We start from the raw sequence: 10,992 nt of genomic DNA, 5'->3' as shown, positions 1-10,992 counted from the left end.
CAGTGCTAGTGGGCTGGATGAATCTTGACCGGTGGGAAGAGGTTTAAGCTCGGAGCAATGCATGGTCTTAAGGGGGCCCTCTTCCCCATACAGCCTGATCTTATAGTGTGTGCCAATTCCATCCAGACACTCTACAATTTCATACTTGGTAGACACCCATGTATATTGGATTTTGTGGCGACCGTGAAAATGGTTCTTGCAAAAGAGTTTACATGTACATTACATTTAGCAGACACTTCTTGACCAAAGTCACTTAGATACTGTATGTCAGCTATAATACAAGGGATCGCATTGTCCCCGGAGCAACTTGGGGTTAAGTGCCTTGCTCAAGGGCATAACAGTGAAAGCCGGATATTGAACCGACAATTTTCAGGCTACTGCATGCTAGCCCAGCTTCTTAACTACTACACTACCACCGCCTACTAGAAAAAGACTAGAGTGCCAGGTGGTAATATGGGTACAGTGTCAGGACCACCATGCTAACGATATGCCGCAGCCTCTTCTAAGTGTCTCCTAGCACTAGCATAGACAGAAGTCTGGTACTCTTGATGTTGCAGCACCCAATCAGTCGGTGGACTGTCCCTGTGGTTACCTCCAGTATTTCGAAGTAGGTGGTCGACTGGTAACTGTGGCTTCTGACCGAACATCAGCTCGTATGGGGAGTGCTGTGTGGACTGGTACACGGTGGTATTATAGGCGAACAGGAGCTGAGGGAGCAACTGGGGCCATTTACGCTTCTTTTCAGGGGGTAAGGTCCTGAGCAAGTCATGAAGTGTCCTGTTGAAACGTTCACATTGACCGTTCCCGTCTGGATGATAAGTGGTGGTTCTAATCTTAGCTACGGTGGAAGCTCTCTGATCAGGGGTGGGAAAGGCCTGGGTAAACTTTGAGAAAACATTTGTGACTACCAGAACATTCTCTTGTCCTGTGCTAGCCCAATCCAAGAGAGTAAAGTCAATGGAGATTATCTACAAAGGCTTAGTGGCTAACATATTTCCCAAGAAGGTTCTGGCTTGGGTTGTCATGATTTAGCAACCACACAGTGCTCACACTCAGAACACAACTTTTGCACCTCATGCCACATCTGGGGCCAGTAGCACCTCTGGCATATCAAATCTGTGGTCCTGTCCACCCCCAGATGGCCATGGTTGTTGTGTAGGCTAGTGAGCACTTCGACTCGCAACACCTTTGGCAGTAAAAGCTGCAGCACTGGATCCCTGGAAGGAAGAGCCTGGATCGCTCGGTACAAAGTCCCATCCACTTCCTGTATCTGGGACCACTGCTTTATCAACTGCGGACTTTCCTTGGTTCACTCCACTTGTCTTAACGGGTAGGTGGCCGTCCCTGTCACCAAAACCACAGGTATCTGGAAATACAGGGATCAGTCCTTTGCAGAACTTTCAGGTCTCTTTTGGTTCGACCAGGGATGGTGTTCACTATACATCCAAGAGTCTTGGATAGGTGCACTCGAGGCTTGCATGTTGGCTGTGGCAAGCGGCAGGGGGACATCCAGGCCATGTGACACAGATCGCAAAGTGTTAGTGGGGCTTGTGGAAATCCTAGAAAGGGTAGAGATAGATAGATAGATAGATAGATCGATAGATAGATAGATAGATAGATACTTTATTGATCCCTAGGGGAAATTCTGTGCTAAATGGAGCCACTGCCAGGTGGCTGGCGCTGTTTGTGGGGGGTTGTACATCTGGTACGCCCTCCAAATGAGCCTGGGACAGTTGGTCAAGGCTAAAGTTAACACCATCTTAGTCACTGTGATGCTAAGCACTAGTCCTGGTGTGGACTATGGCTACCCTCAACGGGTCTCCAACTGCAGGGTTACCGAAGCCTGGCTCCCTCCCGATACCCCCATAAGGCTGTGGAGCAGCCAGTGCTAGTGGGCTGGATGAATCTTGACCGGTGGGAAGAGGTTTAAGCTCGGAGCAATGCATGGTCTTAAGGGGGTATCGGCATTGTGATTAGCTGTCCCAGAACGATATTTGATGTTGTAATGAAGAGGGTAAGCTGAGAAACCCAGCAATGTTCCAGAGCACCCAGTTTCGCTGACTGCGGGTATTGGAGGGGATTGTTGTCAGTGTACACTGTGAACTTGTTGCCCAGGAGATACTTGCAATTTTTTTCCGTGATTGCCCACTTGACTGCAAGGAGTTTGAGTTACATGGCACTATAATTTGACATGTTCCTCTCACTTGGCCACAAGCCCCGGCTAGCAAAGGCTATTGGTCGCCGTAACCCATCCTTCTCCTGTGACAGAACTGCCCCCAATCCTGCATGGCTTGCACCCGTCTCTAAGATAAAGGGACGACTGAAATCGGCATAACCTAGGACTGGCGCTTGAACAAGCCATTCTTTTAAGGCTCTGAATCCAGAAAAAGTTCTGAAGGCAAACCTGAACGTGACTACATTCAATGTTAACTATCCAATATTCAGATGTCTGTAATTGAAATGTATGCAAAATAGTGCATAATTAATGAGATATTATTAAATTACATCCCTAAACATATATTTTCAGAAAACTTGTAATGCAAAAAAATATTGTCTCTACATAAATAATCAACTAGTAAAGTTTCATAAGAATATCAAGGAGTTAAATTTTTTACCCTATTCACCCATTCTATGTTGCCTATGGAGGCCAGTTTTAGGCCGCAAATGCAGATAGCAGGTTTAAAACTAAAAAAATCAGCTAAGTAAATATGATATTCAGAATCAGCACCCAAAAATGAGGCTAAATACCCTCTTTACCAGTGTTTTCTCACATTTGATCCCCAAGTGATTCCAGTCCCAGTCTTAATTATGCATTATATAAATGATGATGTCATCTAAGTGTGAAAATGGATCGTGAAAATTTGAAGACAAAAAAAATCTTGTTCCTTAGACTCTATACTAGCAAAATATGCAACAAAAAAAAACAATTTTTACAAGAAAATCCAGCGGGATTACACAAGACACCGTAATAATGATTAAAGATGGTACCCTTTTTCACTCCTGCCTGTGTTACCTGGTTGTTATGATTGTTTTTTACCATAGGGTGCTCTTAACTCTGAACTGTCATTATTCATTATATAGACCTAATATATACAAATGTATGTGCAAAATACCATAATAATAACCATATGTTGTCAGTCATTCTACAGTGTCTTGCAGTATAGCCTGTCCACTTTGCCTAACAGATCTACAAAAATGATCACTCTTAGGTCGAAAAAAAAGAAGCCAAGTTTGAGGGTTTGCGTATTCCATTTATTTCATTGTGTATTTTGATACAGCACATGATGCAATAAGCAGGTAGAATGCCACTCATACCCAGATGCAATCCTGCAGGGGCAAATGGGCCATCTGTAATCCCCTTTCCCCACAACAAACTGGTTCCTCTCTACATAAATCACCACCACTGTGTCAACATCACCAGTTTCCTGCCCCAAAACCCTTTTTTCCCCACAGCCTCTTATTTTAGTCCCTCCATCCCTGTAATCTCTTGTCAGACATTTTGTTTCTGTGATCCATAGAAGCTGTCATCATTCCTTTAAAACTGTAATTCTAACCTTTTTTAATGTTTTTTTTCCTGTGTTTATATTCAAAAATCAAGGCGGCAATAGGAAGAAAGTTACATACAGTATCAACATACCCAAAAAAACATTGTCAGGAAGGGAAGTGAGAGCAGCAAGGGTATCCCACATGGATCAACACACGGCCCCTTTCAGAATTGAAAGTATACACCAAAGACCCACAGGTTCAGGGTAACAAATTCACATCATATGAAAATATATTTTAAAATGCCTTTGAGAGCTACATACATATTGACTGACTCTATGGTGTTTTTTTTATATCATGCATCTGACTGTAACCAGTGGGCCTTTGGTGAGGGGATCACTGGGCAGCATGAGGCAGAGCATATTCCAACAATGTACTGTACAGGATTCTTATAATTTGCATTGCATGGATAACACTGGACAGTTGTGTAAGGCCTGGCTGCCCATAATGCCAGACATGTAGATGGATGTACTGTCAAACAACCAATACGTTACAGTAAAGGTTCTATCCCCATGCTGCAAGAGGTCTACCGTGGGCTTACCATTCAGAGCAGGCTCTCTCTTCTCCTCCTGAACTCATAAAAGACATTGCATAAAATGCACTTCATTCATATTCAGCATTGGTTCATTTTATCATTTTTAATGTTTTAATTACTTGTTCATGACAGTTGTTTGTGATGTTTTTTCTTATTATTTATGGTAAAATGATTGGGGGAGGGGGGTATGTTTTTTTCACTATTTTCTATTCTTCTATGAGTCTATTGACAACTACAAGGCCAAAAAAACATATTGTCAGGTGACACTAAAATATAAATAAAGAAGTTCTAAAAACATGAATGTGTTGGTATAAAAAATAAGAAAAGAAATGATATATTTCAATAAAAGTAGGGAAATGTCAAATGACAATCGTTAAGGTTTATTTACATTCAAAAAAGTGACACTTCATCTTTCATTCTCTCTCCTCTCTCCTCATTTTGTTCTCTCTTAGCTTCCATCTGTTTCTTTTTCTAAAACAAGGCCTCACAGCCATTAATCAAATCATGCTTGAAATGAAAACCAAACCAGATCTGGGCGGGTCGTAATAGGCTGAAAAACTCAAGACTGTACAAAATCAACATGGCAGTAAGGGACACCTGTTTTCACCAAGTACAGGCAATTCCATTGGTTTCGCATGAAGCAAGATTTGCTCACACTAAAACTTGTTTGACCTTTATGACTGAAATATTATGTGGACTACAAAAAAACTTAACAGGAGTATTACAGTTGCCTCTACAGAGCCTGATATGTATTGACTGACAGACATCCATGTATATGTGTAATGACATGAATACATTGTCCATAAGTGTGAACTTGCACCACTGCAATTGACTTGACACAAATGCAAATGCATGTTAACATTGCAAACGTATAAAGTTGTGAGTAAGACAGAAGCGTTCAGAAGAATTAGTAGCCATATGAAATTTTCTTTGTAAGGCAATACATTACTTTTGCGCTACAGGGCAGTATTAATACTGTTACTGCTTCAGCACTACAGGGCAGTAAGAAAGAGATAGCCTGCAGTCTCAGGTTGATATACTTAGGAGAGTAAACATTCACTGGTGTTTCAAATGCCACCGACACCGAAAGATGGATACCAAAAAGAGAGATAGCTCAAGAATGATACCACAACAACTGAGCATTTGTCATAAGTGCAGCAGCAACTATGAGTATTGCTAACAGGCACCTTGACATTTTTAGATATGGCATAGAGAACACAGTGACTTCAAATGAAAACAATCACCACTCATGATAGCAACAGTACACAGACAAAGATGGAATGATTATGCTTCCTGATTGAAAAAAACAAAGTTTCACAAGAAGTATTACGACACCTGTATGGAGGAATCAAAGGTCACAAATAGTAATGGAATATTTGTTCAATTTATGCAATGAAATATCTGATAAGTATTATCTGACGCATGATTAATTATTAAAATGCTTCTGGATCTTCCATAGAGGCACAAAAGGACACACTGTAAAGAAAGGTACACACTGTATCTTTGCACGTATAAAATGTATACAAGAACACAAAAGTGAATAAAAGGCTATAAATAATAAAGCACTTAGCGTAAAAAAAAAGATTGCATTGTAATAAAACAATTCACATTGTCAGCATGATATATTAAATGTTCATTCCTACAAAAATAAAAGCACAAATCCAACAAAAATAGCATTATGATTAAATTAGAACAGACAGTATATGGCGTTTATTTTGTCACAATGCAACAAAATGGAGCTCTTTGGGCAACACAAGGATGATAGGAAGAAAATAGAAGAAAGAAAGAAAGAAAGAAAAACACTCACATTCTATTCCCTAAGGTATAAACGTTATCCCTGTCTTCAGGTTGGTTCTTCTGAGCATGTACATATATCACGTTAACCATAGAACTCAGCCTGTTCTCTCTCCTCTCCCCAACTTCTTCTCCTTCTATCTCCCCCTGCATCCAAGTCCTGCCCCCCAAAAGTTGGTCCTTTTATTCTATCAAGTGGTAAACACAGAGACTTGGTTATGTTTAACTCTAGACCCCTCCAGTGAGCACTGGTGAGGGTGGACAGGCTACTTTGAAAAGGAGGCAGTGAGGGCAGGTCGACAACAGGGGGTTTAAGAGGTCACTCACACACACACACACACACGTCTGTAAACTTGGAGAAAGACAGGCGAGACCTGTAAACTGTTTGCAGGATATGTCATCTTATTATGCAAAGGTGGAATGTTGCATGTAAAAGTTATGTCCAGCAACTACTGGTATATGCTGTAGTGTGGGCATCTGTCACTTATGTGATCCCTTTATCTGAATGTGAGTAACTGTGTGTGTTACTGACTGTGTCTGTGTGTGTGTCAGATTTATAAGTTTGACCGTTTGAAATGGCATCACAGGCAGTAAAAAATGGAATTATGGACATGCAGTCCTTTTTATGTCTTACAGGCAGTCAGTCCCAGAGTACTGAGAGTTGAATGAGAATGTATGCGACTCAGGCAGTGTCATCGGATCATTTTGGTACGTTAAAGTCAATGGGTTTGTGTGTGTCAGTCCCTCAGTTCACCATGGGGGGGCGAACTTTTTGTTCTGTCATACAACTGTTTGAGAATTATTTGGTTGTCTCACCACCACCTGTCTAATTCGAACGGTCCAGGATGCCAGTTACGGAGTTGTTGAAACTAATACTTTGCGGGGGCATGTTGTTGACAGGGGAGGTGGCACCGGAGCTCTCATGGCCACCCTGGACGATGTGGGCCTCCCGGCGTCCACTGTACTGACCGATAAAGGAGCCGTCCTCGTTGAACTGGATGTCGACGCTGTCGCCGTACTCCGCCAGGCTGTCGTCACTCCCCAACTTGCTCTCAACGCACAGAGAGGGCTGGCTCATTGTACGCTTCTCATCAATGTCACTGTCATGTAAGAAACAGAGAGAAGGGAGAAAGAAGAGAGAGAGAGAGAGAGAGAGAGAGAGAGAAAGAGAGAAAATAAGAAAATATTAGAAAAATATTCAATAGACTGAAGAACTGAAGACTGAGGGAAGGTGCCGAACAAACCTGTCACAGAGCATACGTTACCATTTGTAAGATGGTGACACAACAACACTAAGTACTCTACATACCTTTCCAAAGATCTGCCATGTGAGAGCATTGAAGAGAATGGACACATGAAGTAAACACATAATCACTTAACCATTCAGACTTTTTTAAGCTGCAGCAGGTTGCAGGGCTCAATAAATGGTTGATCAGGGATCCAAACAGGTTTGGTTTACAAACAAAAATCAATAGCAAATGTTTTCTCAGCATGCAGCTTGAGTGCATCACCATTATGCATCACCATTATCCATTATTGAGTGCATACCATTATTTGGGCAGCCGTGGCCTACTGGTTAGCACTTCGGACTTATAACCGGAAGGTTGCCAGTAGGCACGGCTGAAGTGCCCTTGAGCAAGGCACCCCTCACTGCTCCCCGAGCGCCGCTGTTGTAGCAGGCAGCTCACTGCGCCGGGATTAGAAGAGAAGAGGTGTGCTTCACCTCACTGTGTGCTGAGTGTGTTTCACTAATTCATGGATTGAGATAAATGCAGTGACCAAATTTCCCTCACGGGATCAAAAGAGTATATATACTTATACTTAAAACTGTGTTCATGCTATAATACTAAGTGACAAGTGACAGTTGTTGCAAACTTACAGTAAAAGGCACAGTAAAAAAAAATGCTACCCAAAAATGTAAATGATTCCAGAATAAAGACATAGCTAAAGAACAACACACAACAATGGGTCCTGTGCCTTCTTTGTACATGTTGATACAATGCTTTTCTTTGTAATGCCTGCACATACATAACCAAAAAGCACATCATATGAACCATATGCAACACAAGGATTTTAACCAACACTTTAGGCGTGTTCTTTCGGTGTCCTGTCAGGTGTGCACTGACCTGTATTCCCCGAACGCTTCATCTTTCATGGGCCTGGCCTCTGAGTCCCCTTGTCCCTCTTCCTTCTCTTTGACTGGAGGGGAGGAGATTAGTGCTTTTACAGGCTGCTGCACAATATAGCATATTCATACAATGTGTGCGTGCGTGCGTCGCGTCGCGTCGCGTCGTCGTCGCGTGCGTCGCGTCGCGTCGCGTGCGTGCGTCGCGATAGCGTCGCGTGGTGCGATACGCTCGTCGTCGCGTCGCGCGTCGTCGCGTGTGTGGTGCGTGCGTGCGTGCGTGCGTGCGTGCGTGCGTGCGTGCGTGCGTGCGTGCGTGCGTGCGTGCGTGCGTGCGTGCGTGCGTGCGTGCGTGCGTGCGTGCGTGCGTGCGTGCGTGCGTGCGTGCGTGCGTGCGTGCGTGCGTGCGTGCGTGCGTGCGTGCGTGCGTGCGTGCGTGCGTGCGTGCGTGCGTGCGTGCGTGCGTGCGTGCGTGCGTGCGTGCGTGCGTGCGTGCGTGCGTGCGTGCGTGCGTGCGTGCGTGCGTGCGTGCGTGCGTGCGTGCGTGCGTGCGTGCGTGCGTGCGTGCGTGCGTGCGTGCGTGCGTGCGTGCGTGCGTGCGTGCGTGCGTGCGTGCGTGCGTGCGTGCGTGCGTGCGTGCGTGCGTGCGTGCGTGCGTGCGTGCGTGCGTGCGTGCGTGCGTGCGTGCGTGCGTGCGTGCGTGCGTGCGTGCGTGCGTGCGTGCGTGCGTGCGTGCGTACGCGTGCGTGCGTGCGTGCGTGCGTGCGGAGGAGTGGGGAGACAGAGAACAGAAGAGAACAGAGCACATATGACTGTGTGAGGATTCTCAGAACTTCTGCAGAAACGGCAGAAAAATGGCATCAGTATTTATCAGTTTACTACCTGGCCCGCTGGTCAGGGCACTGCCCTCCCAATAGGTGAAGTTGTTAAGCGTGGCCCGCAGGTGATAACCAGTCCCTGGCTGTAGGTTGGTCAGCTGGTAAAAGCCCTGATGGGTGTTGACCTGTTCTGAAATCTCCCAATCTCTGCCAGCTGTGCACACACAGACAAAAGCAATCATGCAACGAGCCATTAGAGCTTAAAGCTAATGCTCTCATTTTATTCCCTAAGGTAAGACAAGCAATACTGTCACAGTGTAACAGTGAAATTGTCACATGCATGCAACACCCATTGTTGATGACGCATCCTCGGTTCGGTTCAAAACTGGTGGAAAGGCGGGCTGGTTCACTAGATAGCACCAAGGTTCAGATCATTCTGAAAGGAACCAGTTCAAGAACAGGCTCTCTGTCGGTCGAAAAACGCCTTCTGTGTACTTTCTGAGATCCCTGTGTTTTTTATCCTCTGAGCTTTGGAATTTTATGTTTAGATCTCCGCTGGCACTACTAGCTAGGATGCAATTCATGAAAATTGGGCACTTCTGGATAAGTTTTTGATTTTTGGCAGGGTGTTAGGTATACAGTAGGCCTAAGGTTTTTAAAAATCCATGGATACAAATTGGGGTGCCCCCTCTAGTGGCAGTTATCCATAAAATCCAAAATGGCCCCAGCTGAAAGGAGAAAAGGTTATATCTCCGCTTCCTTTAGTCTTAAATTGTTGTATAATGTATTTTCTCTACTTTGTTTGATACAAGGAATTCAATTTTGATATGTTCTTCTTATTTTAAGTACATTTCCATGTAGTATCATAGTCATATTTAGCTCATAAACTGTCAATATCTCTGAAAAAGTCACATTGAAATACTCAGGTCCCTATAGTGATAATGACCTGTCCAATTAACAAAGAAAAAGCATACCTTGGAGGTAAAATATGGGTCTAGGGGCCTGAGTAATATTTCAATGTGACTTTTTCAGAGATATTGACAGTTTATGAGCTAAATATGACTATGATACTAGATTTAACATGGACATGGAAATTTGATTTTTCACATATTCCTTCCCAGCTATACCCTTTATTCAACGTAAAGACTTTCGTTCATTTTTACTGTATAAGATGAGAATCATTTTTATTAAAAGAAAACTGTTGAAAGGAGTTGACTTATTGTCTGCATTTGTGTTTCACTCGGCCCCAGTGGCCATGACAAATATAATAGTATCACTTTAGATCAAGTGCCCTTCAATTACTATAGACCCTTTCAACAAGGTAAACAAAAACAATGCTTGAACGTTCTATTTGGGCCCCAATCTACTTCCTCTGCATTAAGATAACATATGGAATGTTAAAAAGGAAGTCTTGTGGGGCCAACTATGATGCTGATAATGGAACTCTCTTGAAAGGGTCCATAGGGAGTTTTGTTGCAGAATTGTTGTAGTATAGGTTATTATACTGTCAGTTTAAAGTAATAAGTATATTACAACACAGTATTGTAGCAAGTAGTGGATAGTATAGCCTTGTTTCTAACTTATATACTTGAAGTTAAATGTAATAAAAGCATATATGGCAAGAGTTTGCCCTCATCTCTTCCTCTTTCCTCCCCAGTTCCCTCTCTCACCACTCTTCTGAAGGAATTGGATTTGAAAGCCGATGTTGCGGTGCCTCTCGCCGGGCACCCAGCTCAGGTTGGCATAGGTGTCAGCAACCGTCACGTTGATGATGGTTGGAGGAACTGGAAAGGAACACAGACCGTTTTGAAGAGAGAGATCAGTCTTCATTTTATACTGACAGATTTGCCTGAGAGGTCCAAGGGTAACCTGTGTAATAGTCAGATATTAATCTAGTTTGTTCCACTTTAAATGGTTGTCCTAAATGCTTTCCTATTGCTGGTACTTTATCATCAATAGACTATATGCAGGTGAAAGTAAATATTAAACATTTCAAACCTTAAAGCAGTATTCTACGTACAAATGATGGCCACTTTTTACATATGCTTTTATCAGGCAAGCAGTTTTGATATTTTCTTCAAATTAATTTTGATGATACAGTCATGTGAGAAAAAAAACAACATGTATGTGGTATTTCCATCAGCAATCAAGGATGTATGTAGTTCTAGTTAGTGGGG

At 43.3% G+C, this 10,992-nt stretch overlaps 2 protein-coding genes across 2 annotated transcripts in view; both read right to left on the bottom strand.

The window, feature by feature from the left end:
- Positions 1-3,230: 3,230 nt before the first annotated feature.
- LOC125293470 (neural cell adhesion molecule L1.1-like) lies at positions 3,231-8,068 on the bottom strand. The gene is made up of 3 exons (XM_048241391.1): positions 7,999-8,068; positions 7,182-7,193; positions 3,231-6,972 (listed from the first exon to the last, which is right to left on the bottom strand). Exons 1-3 carry the CDS (start codon positions 8,025-8,027, stop codon positions 6,699-6,701), a joined length of 315 nt encoding a protein of 104 aa, XP_048097348.1. The 5' UTR covers positions 8,028-8,068; the 3' UTR covers positions 3,231-6,698.
- A 723-nt stretch (positions 8,069-8,791) lies between these two features.
- Positions 8,792-10,992, bottom strand: part of LOC125293469 (neural cell adhesion molecule L1.1-like) — a 45,541-nt gene continuing 43,340 nt past the window's right edge. The window contains exons 24-25 of the mRNA XM_048241390.1: positions 10,486-10,599; positions 8,792-9,029 (exon numbers count right to left, since the gene is read on the bottom strand). Of these exons, the coding sequence (XP_048097347.1) occupies positions 8,824-9,029; positions 10,486-10,599 (320 nt within the window). The 3' untranslated portion in view covers positions 8,792-8,823. The remainder of the gene's footprint in view (positions 9,030-10,485; positions 10,600-10,992) is intronic.

Source organism: Alosa alosa, chromosome 4, assembly GCF_017589495.1.
Source record: "Alosa alosa isolate M-15738 ecotype Scorff River chromosome 4, AALO_Geno_1.1, whole genome shotgun sequence".
Taxonomy (NCBI): domain Eukaryota; kingdom Metazoa; phylum Chordata; class Actinopteri; order Clupeiformes; family Clupeidae; genus Alosa; species Alosa alosa.
This window is presented reverse-complemented; position numbering and strand designations above follow the sequence as displayed.

What these genes read in the sequence shown, in the direction of transcription:
- LOC125293470 (XM_048241391.1), bottom strand. Translation starts at nt 8,027, where the DNA reads ATGAAAGATGAAGCGTTCGGGGAATACAG.